The sequence below is a fragment of the Melospiza georgiana genome, chromosome 2 (assembly GCF_028018845.1).
Source record: "Melospiza georgiana isolate bMelGeo1 chromosome 2, bMelGeo1.pri, whole genome shotgun sequence".
NCBI classification, from domain to species: domain Eukaryota; kingdom Metazoa; phylum Chordata; class Aves; order Passeriformes; family Passerellidae; genus Melospiza; species Melospiza georgiana.
This window is the reverse complement of record NC_080431.1, coordinates 16,815,234-16,838,592: the sequence shown is the minus strand read 5'-3', so window position 1 is coordinate 16,838,592 and position 23,359 is coordinate 16,815,234. Positions and strand designations below refer to the sequence as shown.

Here is a 23,359-nt window from a genome sequence, read left to right as displayed (position 1 = left end):
GTATTTTTCTTCATTGAGATATTCTGCATCCATAAATCAGTACCTTAGTGCTACCTGGCACCTGCTGGGAAGGGTGCAAATCCATTTCTGGAGTTGCTTACACTTCTTTGTTCTGGCAGCCATGGGAGTTGCAGTTTGTGTGATGCTGTGAATGAAATGGGAACCTGTAGGTCTGTGAACCTCCTTGCTGGCTTTGGAGAAAACAGCCCAGAAATACTGAGGATTCTCATCATCTTGCAGGGCAGATGCAGAGATTTTAATCACCTTCTAGTATCCCACCTAGTAATTTAGTTTAACTCAGTGAAAGTGTGTTTTGAGAATTACAGATGGGGTGTCTGTGAGCAGGAGCTGCAGCAGCCCTCTACAGCTTGTATATCCACCAGTCTATCAGCATTAATACTCTGCTTTGTGGTAAAAGCCCTGAATAATTTTCAGAATAACTTTTATTCTCAAATGCAAATAAAACAGAATAAGCTATGGAGCATCTACTCTTTGCTATCAGAAAACATCTGTGATGGTGTGTGAATGAAATACTTTATTGGTGGCTGGTATCTGTTGTTACTCAACCCTAAGAAAAGTTAATTTGAATCCTGCTTTATTTCTCCCTGTTCTGCTGCATGACTTTTGAAAACCTCTTAGGATATACTAAGCCTAAGGGATATATTTCAAGAACATCTGATCTATGTGTCTCATTTTGTCCTGTTGGCTTTGAAAGAGTCTCCCAGCTCCTGTAGCTTGTGATACCCTTTGAATAAAGAGATGCAACAAAAGAGAACACTCAGAAAATCTGATGTAATGTGTCACTAATGCCAGAAGAGGGTAGGCCAGTTCAAGAGAAATTTGCTTGACTTTTGTCCAGGTAGCAACTGGTTTTGGAAAAACACCTTATGTACTGAAGATCTTTTCATTGCAAGTGTTGGGATTAATTAGATTGTCCCCGTGGCTGTTGGTTATTTTTGTTTTAGTTTATTCTTATTCTTACTACTACGTGTTCAAAAGCTCGTGTGTTTCTTTCTCTTCCAGCTCCTATGTTAGATTTGATATAATTCGAAGGATAATGACAAGATTTTTTGGAATTGAAGTTATCATGGTGATGGGGATCACAGACATAGATGACAAGATAATAAAAAGAGCCAATGAGGTAGGTGTTTGCTGCAGTCTTTGACTAACCTTTTGGTATTTTCTAAGCTGCTTATGTAGGAAAATTAACCTGGGTTTGGGGTTCTTTAGTTATGTTTGTTTTAATTAGTAGGTAATTAACGTTGAGGTTTCTGGTTCCCTAGTGTGGCTGTAATGGGTCTGGCAGTGAGGAGGGCTGTGGGGGTAAATGGGTACAGAGCTGAGTGATGGGGGGAGGCAGAGAGGGAGCTGCCTTACAGCACCCACAGCTGGGATTCTCCTGCCCTCTCCCCCTGCCTGAGAGGCTGGAAGGGAGCAAAAGCCCAGCGTGAATGCTCAGCACAGTGAAATTATCCCAAAATGTATCAGCCAGAAGGGTTCTGGGTGAGTTCTGGGAAGTGTTAGTGTGCCGTGATCATGCAGGGCAGCGCTGAACACAAGCACTGCCACGTGGGGCCGAGGGCAGTTCCGGGCAGGTGCCGAGCACCATCTAGCTGCAATGTCAGCGCCTTGGAAAGCTTCACCCGGCCTGCCGGGATTTGTCACCCGCAGGAAAGTTAACACTGTGTGTACGGGTAGGTCTTGGTAAGACTGGGGCTGTAAGTGGTTCTTGGCAGAATTTTAATAGGACCTTTTTTACCAGATTAGCTTGGTGAATGATTATTTCAATTCTTTTTTTTTAATGGCTTTAAAAACACTTTTTGAACCCTCAAGCACTAAGACTGTATTCTGTATTTTTATTCTGCATTTTGAGTCCTTTTGTTTAATTTGATTTTAGAATCTATAACTCATGTCTTTGAGATCATAAGTGAATGTGTGGGACTGAATTGCAGTTGCAAGCTTTAAGATAGTTTCTTGGAGCCAGAGAATTTGACAGCTGTTCCTTTTACTTATCTTTAAGTAAACAGTTACTTTTGCAGTTAAATATAGGCCCCTGCATTCAAATGAATACCAGCACACCACTCATATAGAAATATGTCTGTTCCCTTAGTCCATTTACTAGCAGTTTTCTAAGGCAGTAAACAATTCTAAAATAAAAACCTCCAAAATTCAGGCATATTAAATCCATGTTTGCATTTTAAATTTTTTCCTTATTGTCAGAACATCTTAGCGATTTTGGGTTTGAGGAGGGGGAAATGACATGTTCTTGAAAGATGTGTTGCTTTACTACATTCTTTGGTTCAATGAAGTAATCTTTTCTTGGCTTTTTTTTTTTGTGACCTTTTGAAGTGTTTGCTCAACCATTTTTTTTGGATGGCCAAGGCCTTTACCTCAGTAGCCTGCTTTTATTGTTGGAACCTGAAGCATTACAGTGGTAAATCAACATGTCTGAGCTTGTTTGTCATCCCCTGGTGGGGTTCATCTGGGGGAAGCCTCAAAGTTGGGTACTAGTTCATGATGAACATGCTGCATGCCATCAGGGGTCCTTTGAGAGAGACGCGAGTCTCCTTGTGTGTTGAACATCCATCTGGAGGGGAGGAAATTCTCCATCTTCTTTCTGTAGACACCTTTGTTTCTTTCTTGATCAAAGAAGCAGCTGAGCTGTCTAGAGAGATGAATCTAGTCACTGGTCTGTAGGCAGAAGCATGTCTTTGCTTTTTGGTGCTGAGCATTGTCCTCATTTCAGTGCTGCATGAACATTGTCTTCACCAGAACCCCTGCTTTGTACAAACAGTGGTACCCACCTGCTCTCTCAAAATCTGAACCCATAGCGGTGCTCCAGTAATGAATTGGAAGTGATGATTTTGGAATTTGTGTTGTTAAGGGTTCAGTTACCTGCAAGATGGAGAGACTTCTTGTCTCTCCCCAGTAGTTTGTTCTCAGAGAAGATGTAAAAGCATGCATTTGAAACACTTTGATACTGTGCTGTTGCTTACTAGGGCAGGTTTTGCTGTCATGCATCTTTCAATCCCTGGTCTTTTCTGAGTATTTGAGAACAAGTACCTTTACTATGTGCAAGTACCTTTCCTTTTTGGGTTGCATTTTCTCATCCTCTCTGCAAGAGGAACCTGTTCATGTCCCATGAATGAGAAATGTAGAGAAGGTGCTTGAGAAATGCTGGACTTGGCAAAGCATGGAACTGGCTTTCAGTATTGAGATCTATGAGTATCCATGATCTGCTGAAATAGCTTATTTTTCTTAATCACTGGAAATTAATATCTTGTCTCATCCTGCAAGTCCCTGATCTGTCTTTCTGACACGTAGGTGGTATTGGTGTTTCCTGTCAGTAAGTTGAATGGTTTTAATGTCCTGTGTATGGTAGTATGTTTTATCACTGGAAATGAAAGACCCTCTCAAGAGGAAAATAATAAGAGAGGGAAGGAGTTTATTATTTTAGTCTTTGGTTGCTTTCTCTTAAAATAGCTATATTAATATTTTGTAAATTAAGCATAAATTAAATACTACTTCTAAGTTATTTATAATTTATATCTCCTCCCTGTCAGTGTTAGATTAATAAGCCTTTCTGACTCTTTACCTTAGGGGCTCTCTAAGTCTTCCAATTAGCTATTAGCTGTCTGAGAAAAGATTGCCATATTTTATATCATTACTCTGACTTATGATTTGCCAATCTGCTTCTCTTTTTTTTCAGATGAATATATCGCCAGTAGCTCTTGCTCGTATTTATGAAGAAGACTTTAAACAAGATATGGCTGCCTTAAAGGTACAAACACTCAAGATTGTAAATCTAAAAGCATTTCTAAGCAATTATTTTGGTAAAGAATCTGGTTTTGAGAGTTTGATCTGAAAAAATAAATTCGTTGCTTGGAAACTGAGTGCTGATTTACTTTTTCATTCTTCTAGAATGATATTGCACACCTTTTGAGTAAGGAGATGTGGGGAGAAGCAATCCTGAGCTTTAGAATGAACAAATGAAACTCTGGAACAGTTTTTTTCCATATTCAGTAGATCCTCGATTCACAGATACTACTATAATGCAGAAACAGCCTGATTGAAAGCACAGGAAACACAAAATCTTCTTTCATTGATTTCAAGTGACTTTGCTTCTTGTCTCCCTGTCAGAAGCAGAGAGTGAGCCACTGGGAAAATCAGGGTTTATTTTTGCCACCCTTCTGTGTATAGTGTCTTAAATACTACTTATGATTTTTTTATGATACTTGCAACTTTTTTTAAAGATACGATTGAGAAGAATGTTCTTTTTTGTTTGTCTGCTAGAATGAAGGAACTCATTGGCAGTGTGTTAATGCTATGTTACTCTTTCTTTAAGGTCCTTCCTCCTACAGTATATATGAGGGTGACTGACCATATTCCTCAAATAATCTCCTTTATAAAAACAATAATTTCCAGTGGACAAGCTTATGCAACCTCGCAAGGTAAGACTTTGAGCAAGGTAACTCCTTGTTCAGCACATGTATAGGAAGTCACTGCTCTTAGTAATCCTGTTTTGGAATCAGATGAGATACCTTGTGCCAGGCTTTCCTTCTGTTGCTTAACAGGGTGTGAGTGAGTTGTTTGTGATGACATGAGTGGGCAGAAAAACTATTACTCAATTTCTAAGTTAAATGTAGCTCATTATTTATTATAATTGTTTACTGTAATAAACTGCTGTCTAAACTCCTTGGGGAAATCCTGGCCTGGTTTCTATAAGAAAGCTGAGGGAACCTCTGAAGAGGAGCTGTGTATCTCCTATGTGCTGTCAAAGATGTGTCTGCAAAGCAAAATGTGTGGGTTTCTTTTTTTAGCAGAGCTGGTGGCTGTAGAAGAATTCAAGTGCATTGTAACTGGACTAGGTGTAGGTTGAGCTGCAGTAGGGAGGGGATTGCTGATTGTGCATGGGCAAGGAAGAGCCTGGGAGATCCCCAGAATTCAGTTATGCTATGGGCAGAATGAGCATGTGCACAGAGGTTACTGAAAAACTGGATAACATGGGAACATCTGCTACTACTTTTGCCATATTTCGGAATTTCTAAATCACAATTTCAAATGGGAGTGGAAGAGCACTTTTTTTTTGCTTTCAGGGAAACGTTATCAAGTTCTCATCAATGTGCTGCATCTTTGCTATGCAACTAAACATTTCTTTTGTATTAGGTAATGTTTATTTTGATGTTAAGTCCTGGGGAAAAAGATACGGAGTGTTAACTGCTATTAACCCTGATACCCAAGATGAAGCAGGTAAGTTTAATGCATTGTTTGAATGCATTTTGCATCTAGGTGCAGACTTTCATTTAACAGTCTGAAACAGTTTTCTAACCCATTGTGTATAGCTGAGTTTCTAGTTAATTAGGATTACAGTGCTTTCATAGTTATTTTTTGAGGCACTTACTGTTGCCAGTGCAGGAGGAAAGTTGGGTTTTCTTCTTCCTTTTGTCCTTCCCTCTATACCTTTGTTCTGATACCTTAGAACAATCAGGATTCTTAAGCAATTTTAATTAAATACTTGGTAGTGGTACATAGAAACTTCACAGTGGGGTAGTGTTCTTGCTATTACAGTAGCCAGCAGTGAGGTACTCAAGGGAAAGCACAAGGAAACCTCACCTGCCATGTTCTTGTTGGGGCACTTGCCCTGCTCTGAAATTAACTGGATGAATTGCTGCCTTCATTACTTCTCACTGGGCTAAGCAGCCTCTGTGTGAAGGTAAGCAGTCTCTCATAGGCTGTGCTAGAGCAGGCTGTAGAGATTTTGCTGCAGTTCCTGCTTTGCAGGGTTGCTGAACCTCTGTTCAGCAGAGTAGTAGGGTCTGATGAGGTCTCTGTGTCAGAGAATTTGATTCAGGTCTCCTGCATACTTTTGTAAACTAAAGTTCAGTATTGCATCGTTAAAAAAATCTGTTTGCAATTATTGAAAATGCCCTAGGGGCTGATGCTCAGGTACAGCCAGAACTTCTCACAGCTCTGCTCTGGAGCTGTTTCAGTGTCACAGCTTACAGAGGGAATGCATTTTGTCAACAGTTATTTAGAGGTGATTACTGAGTGCAGAGAGCAGCAGCCTCCTGGGCTGCATGACCATTGGGAGGAGCATTGCCAGCTCCTTCTCTGCTCAGCCCTGGTGAGACTGCCTGGAGTGCAGGGCTGGTGCTGGGCTCCCCAGAGCAGCAGTGGGGAAAGGCCAGCAAAAGGCCACAGTAGTGATGGAGAGCATCTTTCATCTCCAAATACTGGAGCATCTTTCATATGAGGCAAAGCAGACAGAGCTGGACCACCGAGCGTGGAGGAGAGAAGGCTCAGGGGAATCCTACCCATGTGTACTCATACTGATGGAGTAGAGCAGATGGAGCCAGGCTTTCCTCTGGGGTGCTTGGTGATGGGACAAGAGGCGCTGATCACAACTTGAAGTACAGGAATTTCATTTAAAGCCAAGAAAAATCCTTTTTACCCTGAGGATGGTTAACACAAACCATGTTGCTCAGAGAGGCTGTAGAGTCTCCATCCTCAGTCAAAGCTGAACTGGACACCATCCTGGGCAGCCTGCTGCAGCTGCTCCTGCTCTGAGCAGGGGGTTGGATTGGGCTGTCCCCACATGTGCCTTCCAGCCTCAGCTGTGACTGATTATGTGTTTTACCCTGCTTCCTCTCCAGTCACAACTAAATACATTCTTATTTCTAAAGATTTTGACACTTGTTTTGCTTACAACTGAGAAGTTGAAGAGTGCTCTTTTATAGCAGTATACTCAAAAAAGGCAGAAGAGGGTTGTAGTCAGCAGATCCTGGTCACTCAGAATTTGGCAATCTCGTGAAGAGCCCAGGTGAAGATTCAGTGGATAAAATTAGAGTTATATTTCTGTATCTTTAGTTCTTAGGAATTTTGAGTTGTATGATTCTAAAAGTGAGGTCATGTATTTGTCAGAAATAAAGTCCAGAGTCCAGAGCCCTGTTCTGTGGCTCCTGCCAGGGGTTGCTGGTATTTGACTGGAGGTTAGGAGTCAGCAGAGATGAACAGTCCTGCAGTATTGTAACAAAAAGGACTGCATCCTGGGCAATGAAGGAAGGAACAAATGTAGCTGTGAGGGAACCTTTGTAGAGAACCCATTGGTGAAAATGGTAGTGAAAAGTTGCTACTGTCCAAGAACAGTTTTGATTCTTACCTCTGTGCACTTTGTTTTATAAAACAGAAAGCAATTGTGTCCCAGAGAAAAAATTGTGGGGGTTTATGTTTGTTTGTTTGTGTGGTTTGGTTTAGTTTTATTACCTTTTCTGCTGTAGTGCAGTCAATTTGTCCTGGGGAAACTGGTGGATGTGTAACTAAATGAATGAAAAATAAGACAAACTGGGCAAGGATAAAAGGACTGAGAGGATAGGATATATTAAGGAATCTTGAATCCTTGTAGAGGATAAGGAATCTTTGTGGCTTGTCAAAATAGATTTCAATATTTCAGTATTTCAATATTTCAATTTTCCCCGGTGTGAGGGGGAAGAGAGGGAAGTTGTAGTGAAAAGAAGTTGATTGAAAGGGATTAAAATCAGAGTAGTTCACTAAATACACATTTCCTCTTGCTTTCATTGGTCATTTTTTTTTCTTTGAGACATATCCCATTAACAAATCACTTCTTGCCAGCTGATTCTGACAAACGACATGGTAAAGATTTTGCCCTGTGGAAGGCTGCCAAGCCTCAGGAGCTATCCTGGAATTCTCCCTGGGGAAAAGGACGACCTGGATGGCACATTGAATGCTCCACAATATCAAGGTCAGATTTCTTGGATTTTGATAAATCTAGTGCTATTTTTCTTTTTCAGTCACAGTACAATGGTAGCAGCAGTACTGAAATTGTTTTCTGATCAGTAGGTAGCACTGGTTTTAATGTGACCCTTAACTTAGGGTGTCACATGTGGCCCAGATAAACTCTGCTTCACCTTACTGTCACACCTGTCTCTATGTTTTGGCACCTTCTCTAGAGTCAGACTTGGTGCTTAAAATATGGCACACAGGATCACACAGTCCATTAGCAGTCTTTTAACTTGAGCTGGGTAACCAAAGGAGTGGTGCAAGTTATGGCACCTCTTCCATTGCTTCCCTTCCACTTCTAGCAGTCTCCATCAGTCCTAGTTCAGGAGGTAGGTGTCAGGAGGACTGGGTATGGGATTGCAGCTTGATCTATGAGATCTTGCTGGCCTTATCTTAACAGCAGCTATGGATGTTGGTGCTCATCATCTAAGTGTTATTCAGCATTCTTGCTGAGTAGTGTTTTGCTTGCAGTTGGTTTGATGTAATTTGCTCTTAATTTAAAGTTTCATTTTCACCACAGGAGAAAAAGGTCTTCTCTCCTGGAAGATTGATAGTGTACTTAGTTTTGCATTAGTCTCAGATCTTTTTTTGGAAGCTAATAAGAAATAGTTTAGATCTGACCTTGTTCAGCTGAAATTTTCAGCTAAAGTTGAAAGAAGGTGGAACCAGCTGCCTTAGGTTTTTCTTTCATATGCTTTTCTGGTGCACCTGGGATTGTTAGTCTTTTCCACCTGCTTGTGAAAGGTGTTTATAAGGGTGATTTTCTGTCTGCAAATAGTTTCAGCATAGTGAGGCAGCTCTTAAAGCAATCAAAGTGCACAAAATCATGCTGTGTTTGATGTACAACCTCTGACAGAAGTGCACAGATAAGAAGTGCCAGTTACAACATGGCTTGTCTGCTAATGCAGTGCTGTTTATAGTCTGCATTTCTTTCTCTAAAAATCTATTTTACTGAGGCTGGATGAGGCTCTTACCATATAAATAAAAGACCCACAGAGAGCGTGATTGTAGTAATCTTGGACTGTGAAAAATGGAGAGCTTACTTTGGTAAGTGACCTAAAACAATTTGTTGTGCCAGTCAGCTGCTGAAGGCTCATTTTTAAGCAATACTTACTTAGCTGTCTGTTTTGCCAAGTATCTCAAAGCACTTTAACTATGTTAGGTGAATTAATTTTGATAATGAGGAGTCTCTGGTCTCTAGAGCAGCCTTGGAGGAGGGAATCCCCTGCTTTGACCCCCTCAGGTCTGTCATTCTCTACCCATTTTCCCTTGTGGTGAGGTGGGTGGCTCCTCCTGTCCCTGTGCATTTGGCAGATCCATCTGTCATCTCTCTCCAGCTCTTAATGGTTTTGTTGGAGGATGCAGCAAGTGCTCCTCTGTAGGTGGCACAAGGGGAGGTGAGGGTCAGTCCTGGGAAGATTTGTGCTTTAGCTGATTTTGAAGCAGGCAGGAGCAGAGAAGGATGAACTTGCGAAATGGTGGCAGCTGCGCTTTCTTCTTTCTCTCTTCTCCTTGTCTTTTCCTCCTGTGCCTCAACAGCTTCTGCAAAGCCATCATTTGGCACAGTGTTAGCAGGGTGTTTTGTCTCAAAAAGGGACCAAAGTATCAATGTTTAACCAGCTACCAGGAGCATCTTGTTAAGGTGACATATGTGAGGCCTGTGTGTTTGTCTGTAGGCCTTGCATCTTTCCCTGCTTGAGCACTCCTGGTTTCTGAGCAGTTAAGGTTGACTCCCATCCCTATGAGGCTGTAAGTGTAAACTTTGTTTAACAGGCAAAATAAAGTTGCTGACCTGCCCAGCTTGACCTGACTACACATACTATTGTTTGAATTCTTACAGAAAAGATACAAGATAAGGAAGAGTAATACCAAATTTATAGATGTAAGTTGTTAGGCTTGCACATAAAGGCACCTGTGTGGTAATGAAATTGTAGCAGAACAAGGAAAGGAGACATCCTGCTTGCAGTCCTTAAGATAGAAAAGTAATTGCTTTTACTAAGGAGAAGTAATTGTGAACAGATATGGGTCCTGTCCAGACAAGTTCTGCTGCTTTTTTGGTATCCAAGGTATGTGTAAAATCTTGTTTTAAAACTGCAGTTACTAAGTTGTACACTTACATATATGTTGTTTCATCTTATTTTTATCGGCATTTCTTTTTACAAAAAGCTTTTGTGGTGTTCTACTTACTGATCAGGAAAATATTGTTACAGTGCAGTGTTTGGAAAACAGCTGGACATCCATACTGGTGGAATAGATCTTGCATTTCCTCATCATGAAAATGAAATTGCACAGTGTGAGGTGTATCATCAGTGTGAGCAGTGGGGGAATTACTTTCTGCATTCTGGTAAGTAAAATATTGATCACTTGAGAGGCCTGTGCAAATACAATAGTTTGGGATTTTTAAGTTTGGCATTTCATGCTGTGAGAACACGTTACACTGCCTGGCATTATGTAGAGCTGCTCCTTGCTCTCTCTGCATAAAAGTGCTTCATTCAGTGAGGTTTGTGCTGTACAAAGCTTTGAACTACATCACTGATGGCTCTAGTGCTGTTCCCATTGATGGAAGCCTTGGCATTTGTTCTTCCTGTTGCAGTTGTGGTGGTTCTGGATGGACAGCTGAAGTCAATAGAAAATCAGATTCAAGTCTGCAGCCTCTCTTTTGCTGATTAGTATTTTGGGCAGGATGTCTCTATGAACTCTTGAAGCTGCTTCTGTGAATAGAAGAGCTGCAGAGTTAAGCCTGTGGTGCACTCTGGGAATTACATGAGCTTTCATTTTTATATATTTGTACTGTATGGGATGAATATTGAATTCTAGTTTCAGTTCCCAGTACAGAGCCTGTTGGAAATCAATAGCAATAGTCCAGAGGCTGGTTCATCCTCCAGGGTGTGCTTTGTTCCCAAGATGCTGTGGAATCCTCTGCATTTCCATTGAGATGCACTGCTTACTGCCAAGGGGAGCCTTCTGTTGACAAACCAGTGAATCTGGCTTTTCAAGCTTGGAACTGAATCTGTAGGGGAAATATTTTTTGATACCATCTAAATAAAGAAGAGTCAATTAAAAAAAAAAAAAAAAAAAGGGAGAACTTAATTCCAAGGGCAATTTTTACACTGAAGTTTTCTAGGAGCTGACAGATTGCATTCATTAAGTCAGAAAGAGTTGCTGGAGGATGATGGTGTGAATTATTTAGGGCAAATGAATCAGCTTCAGAAACAATTTATTCTGCTAACAGACTTCAGGATTTTAGCAGCTCAGAATTGGAGGAGCAGTCCCCATTAGAGGAAGAAAATCCCTGCACTGAGGATAAATCTTATAAGGACTTTATTTTTAGACTACTTGTACTCTGGGAAGAGCGCCAAACCAAAGTTATGAAAATCCTTGTATTTTGTGTACTTGAATGAAATCATTCTAAGTACTGAAACTCTTGGAAGAGAAATATTAATTCAAATTCAGATATAACTGGTACATTTTTAGGAAAACACAGTCCAACTATTTTAAACTTGTTTGCTGGAAGTTAATTAAGTCAGTATTTGGGCACCTTTGCAAAAGAGAGAAAGTAATCTTAGCCAGGCTCTTCCCTTTCTCCCAGGAGAATTTTGGCTGTGGGTTTTACTTGAGTCCCAAGAGCTGCAGGTGTCCAGCTGTGTCTCACAGCCTGAATGTGCTTATTGAGAGTCCCAGGTTTAATGATGCTGTGGTGAAAGTGGCCTCACCTGCTGGCAGACAGGACAGACAGACTTTGTGAAAACAAGCTTTTTTATCATGGGTAGCTGCTGTAGCTGGTTCTGCATCCATGGATTTTTTGATTCATTCCTACTCTCCATAGAGTATGTTGTACAAAATCAAATTTTGAGGTGGTCAGGGTAGGACTTCACATGGTGAGTTCCTGTTGCTTTGAATCATTATCAGAAATAGCTGAGGAATGAAGCAATGAGCTTTTCAGGTCCAGTTATCAGGCCTGAGCTTGTTGTTTTCATATCCAGATGAGTGCAATGGGGATTTTATCTACTTGTGGAAGCAAGAGGGTTTCAGGCAAGGCTGCAAAGCAGCTCTGTGCAGTGAGTAGCACAAAATACAGACAGGTGCATGGGTTGCTGAGCAAGAAATGCTACTTCTGTCACCACTCATAAAAGCAGGAGTGTGATCATACGTTGTCCTTGCACTCTGAGGCACTGGTAGCACTGGGCTGCCAAATGTGAAAGAATGCAGTGCTGGTAGGGTATTACAGAGCAAGAGAAACTTAAAAATCTGCCTCAAAGTATGATTAAGTGCTAGATGCTGCAGGTCACTGATGTGCCTAAAATCTCATTTAGTTGTGGGTGGTTGGTAACTTACAGAATTAGTCTTTCATTAGGAGAAGCCTATTAAGGCTTTTAACAACATTTCTGAAATTATGCTGAGTAGTTTTTCAGTGGCAGGATGTTTGCCATCTCCCTGGTGCTGTGAATAATTGGTGTTTTCCATCAGTGATGCTGCCATGGCTCACATGGATGAGACTTGGAAGCAGGCAACCTCAGGCTATGCCTCTCCTGTCTTTGACAGAGCTTTCAGTCCTAAAGCCAAGCTCTACATACTCTTTTAAATGCAGTGTTACTACCTTTTTCCTGTGCTTCAGCCCTGCAAGGCAGTGATCTGTGTGACTGTTCAATGTTCTAGCAGTGCTCAGAGGTCACGCTTCAAAAAAAATTAATTCAAATTAGATACTGTAACTGCATCCCTCCCTCACCCTGCTTCTTCTCAGTCTCACAAGTCTGGAGAAGTTGAGAATCTGTAGAAAATTCATTTTGCATTTAAGGTATTTTGAACCAGTGCTATAAAACTTTGGGGTAAAAAAAATAATGTTAACAGCCATCAGCAAGTAATAAGTACAGAAGATTGAGTTTTAAGGATTTTTTTAATGCTAGATCACTGGAAAATATTTCTTAAAATACTGCTGAAAAGTCAAGAGTAACAGATAAAGTACTTGTGAAGACTGAAACTATTTCTTTGCTTGTTTTTATCAGTTTATTGTAAATTCTGAGCAGGGGGACTCATGGTGGTGGTGGGTGGTTTGTTTTTTTTTTTTTTTTTTTGATGTTTTAAATGACTGTGTTTTAAAATTCACCCAGTGGAAGTTTTGAGAATGGAGACATGTGCAGGACTGTAGGCAAAGCTTTTGAAAAATGTTCCCCATTACATTGAAATGTTTGGCATGTATCCATCATAGCATATGCTGCCTCCAACACTCACAGTGTCTCAGTGCAGTCTTTCTCATTTGCTCCCTATTCAGAAGCACACTTGTTTATCCTGATTAATCCCTTTTTCTTTTACTATAGGGCACTTGCATGTTAAAGGAAGTCAAGAAAAAATGTCAAAGTCATTAAAAAACTACATAACAATTAAGGTAATTTCTTTGTTTGAATTGAAGCAATTTTGTCAGTTTGTAATATGTAAATATTAATCACAGCCCTCTTTTGAGAAAGCTTTGGAGTGTGTGCTTGTGCTGCAGGGTTTCTCTAGTACTGATGTATCTGTTTTTGTGGATCTGGAGGTAAGATACCTGCTCAGATTCATGGTTTGCTTATAACAATGGATCTTGCTGACCTCAGAGTGTTTGTAGGAGCAGAGTTTGTGCCCAGTACCAGAATCCTGCACTGTACATTTGTGGTCTCAGGGGTCTTTTCCAACCTGAATGATTCTGTTCTCTAGTGATGGGTTCTCATCATCTGTCCTTAATAATGCTTTGAAAAAGCATGGACTTGGAAAAGAATGGATGTTTTTCCTAGTCCTTCTTTAGGTGAAATGGGACATAGTGTCAGTGTTTTGTCAGGAAGCTGCTGGGTATCCTGAACCACACTGTTGCAGCAGTCCCTCCCATTACCCTTTTTTTTTTATATGGTGACCTTGCTGAGGCACAGAAGCCTTTTGATAGCCATGAGCCACATGACTGTGTGATATTCCAGTGTGTCCCCAGGTCTTTGGTGTGGCCCAGAGCAGGGTTTCTCTGCCAGCTGTGTGTGCTCCAGCTCTGCTGGGGTGGCTCCCACCATGGCTGATGCCTACTGCAGCAATAGGGTGATTTCCTTCCTTTAGACAAACCTTGGGAAACTGCTTTGGCATATATGTTCCCCTTTGCCCTCTTGGAAAAATTAATTAAAATCCCTTTAAAATGAAGTTCAATATGAGCTGCTTTATTCCTAAGTCTTCTGATGCTGTCGGGGTACAGTTAAGCCCTGTTTCCCTGGAGCTCACAATTTTCACAGAAATCTCATGTCTCAGCAGATGTTCTGGACAGGGTGGAGAAATGACCACAACTGCAGTGCTTGGAGTTAAAAGCAGCATATAACAATGTTCCTCTCCATGTCCCCCATGATGGCACAGCTTGTGTTGAGGAAACAAATATTTCTGGCCTGTCTCTCTTTCCTTGTAGCTCTCTGCTTTTCATGCCTGCCCTTACACATGGGTAACAAGTATTAATCTTTCCTGAGAAGTGATTTTCAATCCAGTGGAACAATTTTTTCCTGTACAGCAGCCTTGCACCTTGAAAGTTAAGCCCTGCATGGAAGGTTTTATGCCCGTGCCAGAAGAGGGGAGGTCTGTCCAGGATCTTCCCTCAGCCCAGCCAGTTGCCACCTGCATCCCAGGCTGTCACCTGGGCACAGCAGCCCAGCATCCTCTGCATCCAGCTGCCCTGTTTCCCTCCCCTTGTACCCTACTTCAGTTTTTTCTTTCCTTTTTTTTAATAGCTAATTTAAAAAAATAAATTAATTTAAAATAAATTAATTTAAAAAATTTAATTCTGACCCCGAAAATCAAAGAGATTGTGATAACACAGGGCCAAGCAAGCTGCTTTCAAAGAGCTGTGATTCTTCATCTGTTCTGTTTTAAAGGAAATGCAGAGTTGTTTTTTCTAGTTTGGATGGTCGTTTACCAAATTTGAATTTATTTCTGTACTGTACTCATATTGTTCTACCTCTGTATATTAGTGTAAAGCTGCTGGGCATATGGGGTACACTCATTTATAACCAGTTTATTTTAAAAAACCCACAACAAACAAACAAACACCCACCAAAACAATCAGTACCACTGTTTCTTGATTGTGATTGCCTCAATTATTTCTGTTTTCACTTGAGAGACAGCACATTGCTGATGCTGTTCCACTGTTCAGGCTGGTTTAGTCTTGTACCAGAAGGCTATTTCAAAATGTGAAGTTTAAGCAAATAACACTTTCCATATTTTCTCACTTGTACTTTCTTCTTATTATTTTTGATTTTTGTGGCACTTCAGTGATCCTCACCAGTTTGCAAATTAAAAAAATTGCAAATTTAAAAAAAAAGGCAGAAGTGCAATAGTCACAGTCAATCTACCTCAGTGTCCAGCCTTGCTGAGAGCAGGGTTGGAAGTGATTGAATGTTTTATTAGTGTACCTTCCAAACATTTAAGTAGTTCATTATGCTATTAATATACATTAATTGTACTAGTAGTTTACTGTTTACTGGAGTAAATTATTTGTAAAGCTAGATTAATATTAGAGTGGAGTTTATTAGGCTTCATAATTAACACAGATAACTCTTTTTATAATGCTGGGATTTTGTTCACTCCCTGAGTTTCTTCATATTCTATCCTGCAAAAAAGCACACCTATTTTCTTTTGCAATAAATATTTTTATTTGTAAAGTTTGCAAAAGTTGGGAGCTTTCCTCTCTGTAAGATTGTATCCTAATCTTAGTCTGATAATTTCATTTTGGGTTTTCTTTGCAAAGGTGTTTTTACAGTGTATGTTTGATTGTACTTGCAAAGTAATTTTCACTATCTTATATTGGACATTGTGTGTGTATTTATATCTTGTCTATATGTATGCACATCTATCTTATATGGAATTGAATTTTATTTAGTTTAGGTTTTAAAGCAGGGTTAGAGTCTAAAGATTTTATGCCTGTCTTAAATTGCAAAGATGCATTGTCATGCTAGTTTGAAAAGCAAGAGGGTGAAAGAAATTTCCTGAAGAAATTGATATGCTAAAGCTGTCTTTTTGTACATGGAGTTTAGGATTTCCTGAAGAAATGTTCATCAGACCAATTCAGAATGTTTTGTTTGCGTGGCAGATACAGCTCAGGTAAGGAGCAGCCCCTTCCCTGCTGAGGTGTGCATGGCTTTCCCCACTCCTTTCCCAGCTTTCCCCACTCCTTTCCCACCTTTCCCCACACCTTTCCCACCTTTCCCCACACCTTTCCCAGCTTTCCCCACTCCTTTCCCAGCTTTCCCCACACCTTTCCCACCTTTCCCCACTCCTTTCCCACCTTTCCCCACTCCTTTCCCAGCTTTCCCCACTCCTTTCCCAGCTTTCCCACTCCTTTCCCACCTTTCCCCACTCCTTTCCCACCTTTCCCCACACCTTTCCCACCTTTCCCCACACCTTTCCCAGCTTTCCCCACACCTTTCCCAGCTTTCCCCACACCTTTCCCAGCTTTCCCCACTCTTTCCCACCTTTCCCCACTCCTTTCCCAGCTTTCCCCACACCTTTCCCAGCTTTCCCCACACCTTTCCCAGCTTTCCCCACACCTTTCCCAGCTTTCCCCACTCCTTTCCCAGCTTTCCCCACTCCTTTCCCAGCTTTCCCCACTCTTTCCCACCTTTCCCCACTCTTTCCCACCTTTCCCCACACCTTTCCCACTGGTCCCTCTGGAGCGAGCTCCCCGTGTGGGTCCCTGCAGTTCCTGAATGCAGTGGGTGGAAAGGGTTTGGTGGTGCTCTGTGGGGCTGCTCTTAGGCTCACATTTAGGAAATGGTCTTTACTGAGCACAGTACATAACCATTCATTTAAATACCTTCTTGAGCCACAGTTAGCTGTGACTCGTAGTTAATTGCACTTTTAATTAATGAGTTGCCTCTGTCTGTGATTTGCATCTGCTGTAGTTACTTGCATTGCAGTCATAATCAACTGTTTTTGGAGATGTATCTAGATGGAGCTGTGGCTTATATTCCTGTAGAGAGTATGATGAGGGCTGGCTAATAATTTTTTATCTCCCTGCTGTGTTACCATTTTTGTCCTGTGGAGTTCCTGAGTGTTGAGGCAGTTCTGTGGTGCAGTGCAGCTCACTTAGACCAGCACATGATAACCTTATCACATGATAATGAACACCTTAGCCTGGCAGATCATCTCTCTGCTGGTGGGGAGATTTCGTGAGCTTCCCTGTGTACCCCATAGTGTTTCCAGCAGGTAGATGATGCTTTGAGCTGGAAGAGGTTTTCATATGTCTGTGTTCCTACCCGTTTATTGGGCCCTGCCAAAAGCAGAGGGTAGCTCCTTAACCACTGCTGGGTCATCTGGCTTGTTGGCTGTCCTGGCATGGCAAGGGAATGATGGAGCATGGGGCTGCAGCTGCTGTGGTGTTCCAGGGGGCCTCTGTCTGCCTTGGATAAAGCACCTGTAGCAGTGTGACTGTGAGTGCTGGCGTGGCCAAGGCTCTGGGGCACTGCTCGTGCCTGTCAGTGTGCAGTGTGCTGCCAGTCTATAGTCGTGCAGTCTTCTGCTTGTTCATACTGCTAAGTGCCTTGCAGGAGCCACCCATGTGACATTCCTGGTGGATCCTCCCTCTCCCAGGACAGCTGAAGGCATCAGGAATTGAGTAATTGCAGTATTTCAAAGCATGGGATAGCAAAGAGAGAGGTGGTTATTCACTTCCCTGCCACTGTCACAGAAAGAAAGGGGTGCATCCAATTGCAGGTCTGTGACGGTGGTCACAAGGGTTTTCAGGTGAAAGGAGAGATGAGAATGTTGACTCCATGTCCAGAAGGCTTGATTTATTATTTTATGATATACCTATTACATTATAACTATACTAAAAATAAATAGAAGGAAAGATTTCCTCAGAAGCTAGCTAAGCTAAGAATAGAAAAGAATGAATAACAAAGGTCTGTGTCTCGGACAGCCAGTCCAAGCTATCTGGTCTGTGGTTGGCCATTAATTGTAAACATGCAAGATGGCCCAATCACAGACAAACCTAATGTATTCCACAGCAGCAGATAACTATTGTTTACATCTTGTTTCTGAAGCTACAGCTTCTCAGAAAGGAGAAAAATCCCAAGAAAAGATTTTTCACAAAAGATGTCTGTGACACAGGTCTGCTGCAGAGCAGCATCCTGTTGAGGCATGCAGTGGATTGGTGGCATCCTTGGCTGTTTTGGGGTGATGCTGCAGGGCAGTGGCACACTTGGCTGATTGCTTCTTTTAGGAGATGAAATACCTTGTGTACATACACTTAGGTGTCTCGCTGGTTGGGGCCACTTGGGAGTTGTGAACAAATGTGTGTTTAAAACAAGGGAAAGACTACACCTGCTACCACTATCATATAAATGTGAGCAAGAGCTAAATGTCCAGTAGTTTCTAACCTTGCCTAAGAAAGCCTGCAGGCACCTCTCCATTGCTGGGCAAGGAATGGCACTGGAGCCCTGCCATGGAGAGGTGCCTGCAGGCTTTCTTCACTCCCTGTCAGCTGGCTGCATTTGAACCTGTGCTTTTTGCATTACTTCTAGGATAAACACCCCCCTGAGGTAGAAAAAGACTGCTACCTGTCTGGATGTGGGTGGCTTTGATGAAAAGATATGCCGGTGTCATATCAGAGTATAAGCCAGCTGGCAGGTAAGGCTTGCTCAGAAGTCTGCACTTCCCACCTCCACCTTACAAGGCCATTATTAGCTTCCCATAAAGAGCCAGAGTTGGTCTCTACTGAGCCAGGTATTCCCTGTGCTGCCTGTCAGCTTGTGTCCCTGCTGTCAGTGTTGGTCTAAACATCAGTTTACTGTACTTCTCATCTTGCTGTCTGCTCATATTTTTATTAGAAGTGAAATCCCAAGCACCTTCTTGTTTCTTAAAAGGTTTTTATAGCCTAGACCCATGGGTAATGGCTCCTGCCACTCCTACCTGCCAAAGAAAGCCTTTTGTAAAATCCAGGTTTGGGGATCAGGTGGCACCACAATCATTGGATTGAATGTGTAAAAAAGATCTTTGTAGGCATGTGGATGAGGGCAGCTGCTGACAGTTGGGAATGGTTCATGCTTGAAACTGTGTTTCCTTTGGCTTGGAATGGGCCTTTTTTGTTGTCTGGGCTACCCCCCCTGTCTCTGTGTGTGCTAAGAGGCACAAATAGAGACAAATGTGACTCCAGACTGGCCCAGCCTTGGAGGGGCAGGGATTGAAAGGGGTGTGTGCAAGGATGTGCATGTGTTTCATGAGAGGGGAGTCCCTTCCTGTGATGATCATTGCCAGAGGGAGGACAAAGCTGCATGCCCTGCCTGTGGGGAAGAGGAGGAAAGTTGGAGAGAAGAGACTTTTATCATGCTTGCATAATGTATTTTTGTAGGAGGTTCCTCTGCTTCATCTGCCTCTCTGCCAGAGAGGCAGAGCTGCTCAGGGTGCAGCTGAGCTCTGGGGGCAGTGGGGGTTATCTGGGCTGTCAGTGACAAAGGAGGGAAGGAGTGGGGAGCACAGTGAAGGTTCATAGGGCCAGGCTTGCCTGTGCTTTGCTGTGGGTTTGCAGTGCCTGCAGGCAGTGGTTTAGGAGTATGCCCTGAACTAGGGATGAAGAATGGCTTGAACTAAAGTAGGTTTCATCAGGATAAACTTTTATCAAGTTATTCCTTGCAGAATTCTTGTAACCAGGTTAATCAATTGAGTAATCCTAATGTATATAAATGATCACTCTCAGTGTCTCACTGTGTTATAGAGGTGTGTACATTGGTCTTTTTGAAAACTAAGTAAAGCTTGATTTAATGAAGCAGTAATGCAGAGTTTTAATTACACACAAGTGAAAAATCTGACAAATACAGGTTCAGACTTACACCTTTGTTACACTGGGGTAAATCCTGTGTAAAGTCTGTTTAAACAGTTAGGCTTCCTTGGGATTTAGGCTAATGGAAATGAGATTGGATGTCACATCTGGCTGCTTTTTCCCTCTTACATCTGTCCTCTTGGTAGAACTGTCTGCTCTAAAGAGTCTGTCTGGGCAGCACTGGTAATTCCACAAAGCAGTTGGATGCACTGCAGGCAGGACCAGAGGTGAGATTTCTGTGGAAGCTGTGGGTCATGCTCAGTGCTGATGATACCAGGAATATGCTGGTATCAGCTGTAGTTTGGATGTACCTTATTGCTGAGGTCAGGAGTACAGCAGTGAAGCAATGCTGCTCTGGCCATGGAATGGCTCTGGTGTGATCCTGGGGGAAGGAGTGCATTCAGACTTAGACACAACTTCCACTGAGCTCAGGTGAGCTCTCTTATGTGGGGTCCAAAAGCTTTTCTGCAGAAGATTGCACATTCCCGTACAAATTTAGAAAAGCCTCTCACTGGTAGCAATTCCCAGTAAAAGTGACAGTGAGCTTGTCTGGCTCCTGCACTTCACAGGGTGCAGGCAAGGCCAGGGAGCCTGCTGGACTCCTGCCAGCAGCAGCGGACTCTGGAAGCTCCCAAGGTGGAATTGGCTGCCAGAGGTGGGGTCTCCCTGAATGCCGTGGGGATGTCTGTGTGCATGGATGCCTTGTTAGTGGCAGGGCTGATGTTACTGTGGCTGGGGGAAGAGAAGCTCTGTAGGGTTCCTGTATGCCACATCTCACTGTAAACTGGAGCTCAGCTGTGGATGCAAGGAATTGAGGTTTTATCTTTCTTTTCAGTGGCCATAAGAGGCTTTGATATGTGTGAGTGTGATGAATCCCATCCTAGACATGCCCTTATGAGTTTAAGCAATTTGTATTTTCTTTAAAAATAACTTTCTCAAAGAGGTATGATCAGTTTAGCTTTGATGTTGTGAGGGAATTTTTCAGGACCTAGATCACAAATTTTAGGTTCATCTAGATTTTAGGTGTTGGTGAAGCAGCCCTTTGAACAGAGTCAGAGGTGAGGGTTAGGCTTCTTTGTATGTCTCCAAATACAAATTGTGTCTACCTAAATTAGACTAGGCACAAAATTAGAGGTACATGTTGCCATCACTAGAACACTTAGAAGTATATTAAATCTTAATGATTTGGATTGATAACTTGGCAGAGAAATTCAATAATGGAAAAAAATTAAAGTTAAATAGTGATTGCTTCAGTAAACTTCCAGATTCAACTTTTTGAATCAGTTTGAAAAGTGTTCCAGTAGGTTATACTTTGTCATATGTAGTGATTGTCTTTTATATTGATTTAGTCCTCCTGGTGTGCATGAAGAATGGAGCTTTTAATTAAATGTGCAATTAATTGTGAGAAGTTTGCTATACAAATAATAACAAACTTCTCCTTTGTCTCCAAATATTGTTCCTATATATGACAGACAACATTCTCTCCATTGTAATGCCTTGATTTCTTTTTTCTTAGCAGTAGAATTTAGTGAGGAGAGCATGGAAGATGCAAAGAACCTTCTTCAGGCAATCTCCTCATTTATTAGAGATGCAAATGCTTATATAAAAGGACAGCTGGTGTGTGACCCTGTTAGAGAAGACATATTGTGGGAAAGGTAAGTGCAGTTCCTGTATTAAAAGATTGGGATTATGTGAGCAGTAGTTGGCTGACAAACTCATGTTCAAGAAGCAGGACAAGAAGGACTAAGCAGCCGTCCTCCTTCCCAGCCCAAAAACAAGGGCAGGTTTTTAAAAAATTCTCTTTCTAGCCGGCTGTTTTTGCTCTTAGTGTGCTGTCCTCAGGTCACTGTGGTTTTAAGATCTGTGTTACTTTTCTGGTGTGCCTGTCCTAACACAGGCTTTCCCCCTCGTGGGCAATGCAGGAGGCAGAGCTGTGGCAGCTGTGAGGGTCCCCAGTTTGTAAGCAGAGCTGGGCTGTGGTGACTGGAGAAGAAAGAGGATCACTGGAGAGTGACACACCTTGGGCACCTGGATTTGTAATCAGGCTGACTGGCACTGTGCTGTGCAGCAGAGGAGAGAAGGGGCTACTGAGAGGCTGGCCAGGGACAGGGATGTCACAGGGCAGGAAGCAATTATAATTGTTGTGACCCTGACAATGGTGAGGAGAATCCTTTGGAGTCCATTATGAAAACCAGATTATCTTCAGGACTGAGGTGTGCTGTGTGCAAAGCTGAGAGCAGAGCACAGAGCCAGGGCAGGAGGGACACTGAGTGCCTTGAAGCAAGGTTAGTGCAGGCAGCTCTGGGCTGCAGAGTCAGAGGGGAGACAGCCTGGGCTGTGGAGGTGAGAGGCAGCTTCTTGTGGCTCAGGCACCTCACTGTTGGGGAGGCTTCTGGCTGCAGTGACTGAGGGTTGCAACGGGCACTGGAGCACATTACAGGGAAGTGGAGTTGCATTAACTAGCTGTGGTATTTGGCCAAAGCAAGTCCTTCAGCAGGGGGCTGCAGGAGATCTGTTGGTGCAAGATAAAGCTGAGAGGTGTGAGGAAGTTGAAATGGATAATCAGTAGGGGATGTGTGGGAGGGCACAACTTGTGTATTCCTAGGCGTAAAAACAATGAAAATGAAACAAAGCTCTTAATTAGTGAAGTGTTAGATACTCAGTGGAGAGGGGGAAGCTTGCAGGGGAAAGTGTTGGGAAGGATGAATTAGAACAGCAGCCATCCAGTATCTGGGGGGAGGTAGGCATTCCAGGCAAAAAAATACAGAAACAGGGAAAATGAGGCTCAGGAGAGCCCCAGAGATGCTAGAACAGCTTGAGGTTCCCCTGCTCCTTGCACTGTTTTGGGAAATGGCATCCTTGGGGCAGTGCTGTCAAGCTCTGGCTCACCTGGCTGTGTGTGGGAGCACTCTGCCAGCAGCTGTCTGTGGCTCCCCATTTATCCCTGCTGCTCTCTCATCTCCCTCTCCAGTGGCTGCAGCTGCTGCTGCTGGTTCTGTGCTGATCTCTGCTGGTTGCCCACTGGCCTTTGGCACTGTTACACAAATGGTCCCACTGGACATTTCCATCTGGGCCATGGAGAGTGCAATCCCTTGGGACTGGGCTTGGGCTCTCCTGGGAGATGAGGAGGCAGTGCTTGGTTCTGAGTTGGATCCTGCCTGCAGGATTCTTGGCCAGCCCCAGGACAGCTTCCTTGCCAGGCCCTGAGAGCTGCCTGTGATGTGCCTTTGGAAGAGAAGCATGCTGCTAGCATGATTAGTGGGCTGCTGGAAAAAAAAAAACAGAACTCAGTAAGATCTTTGAAATGCCTATTATCAGTCTCATTTTCCATCTGTTTTTAAATGATTTAAGGCAAACTTTGCTCTGTTGTTGTTGGCCTCTCTCATTAGCCATGTACATTTATTGAATGGCTGTAACACTTAGGATTTTAACATGCATCAAATTTTTCCCTTCACAGCAGAAAGATGTATTCTCCCTGATGAGTGCAGCACTGCCCATCACAGGACAGCTGGGAAGGAGATGGCAGTGTCCTTTCAGTGACTCCCTCTGGCTGAATGGCTGATGAATTCAGCATACTGCTGGCATCTTGTTTGTCTTATCTTAAATGTTACCTTTTCTTCTTGAAGGCTAGCCAACACAAAAGTAACGGTGAAGGCTGCGTTTGCAGATGACTTTGACACCTCCAGGGCTGTTGCAGCAATTATGGACCTCATTCACCATGGCAACAGACAGCTTAAGGCTGTTACTAAGGTA

At 42.6% G+C, this 23,359-nt stretch overlaps 1 protein-coding gene across 1 annotated transcript in view; it reads left to right on the top strand.

Annotated features, from left to right (window-relative positions):
* CARS2 (cysteinyl-tRNA synthetase 2, mitochondrial) overlaps positions 1–23,359 on the top strand; it is a 35,697-nt gene that overhangs the window by 3,883 nt on the left and 8,455 nt on the right. The window contains exons 3-12 of the mRNA XM_058018654.1: positions 1,024–1,141; positions 3,710–3,781; positions 4,346–4,451; positions 5,167–5,250; positions 7,630–7,759; positions 10,008–10,141; positions 13,113–13,180; positions 15,825–15,891; positions 21,123–21,261; positions 23,233–23,356. Of these exons, the coding sequence (XP_057874637.1) occupies positions 1,024–1,141; positions 3,710–3,781; positions 4,346–4,451; positions 5,167–5,250; positions 7,630–7,759; positions 10,008–10,141; positions 13,113–13,180; positions 15,825–15,891; positions 21,123–21,261; positions 23,233–23,356 (1,042 nt within the window). The remainder of the gene's footprint in view (positions 1–1,023; positions 1,142–3,709; positions 3,782–4,345; positions 4,452–5,166; positions 5,251–7,629; positions 7,760–10,007; positions 10,142–13,112; positions 13,181–15,824; positions 15,892–21,122; positions 21,262–23,232; positions 23,357–23,359) is intronic.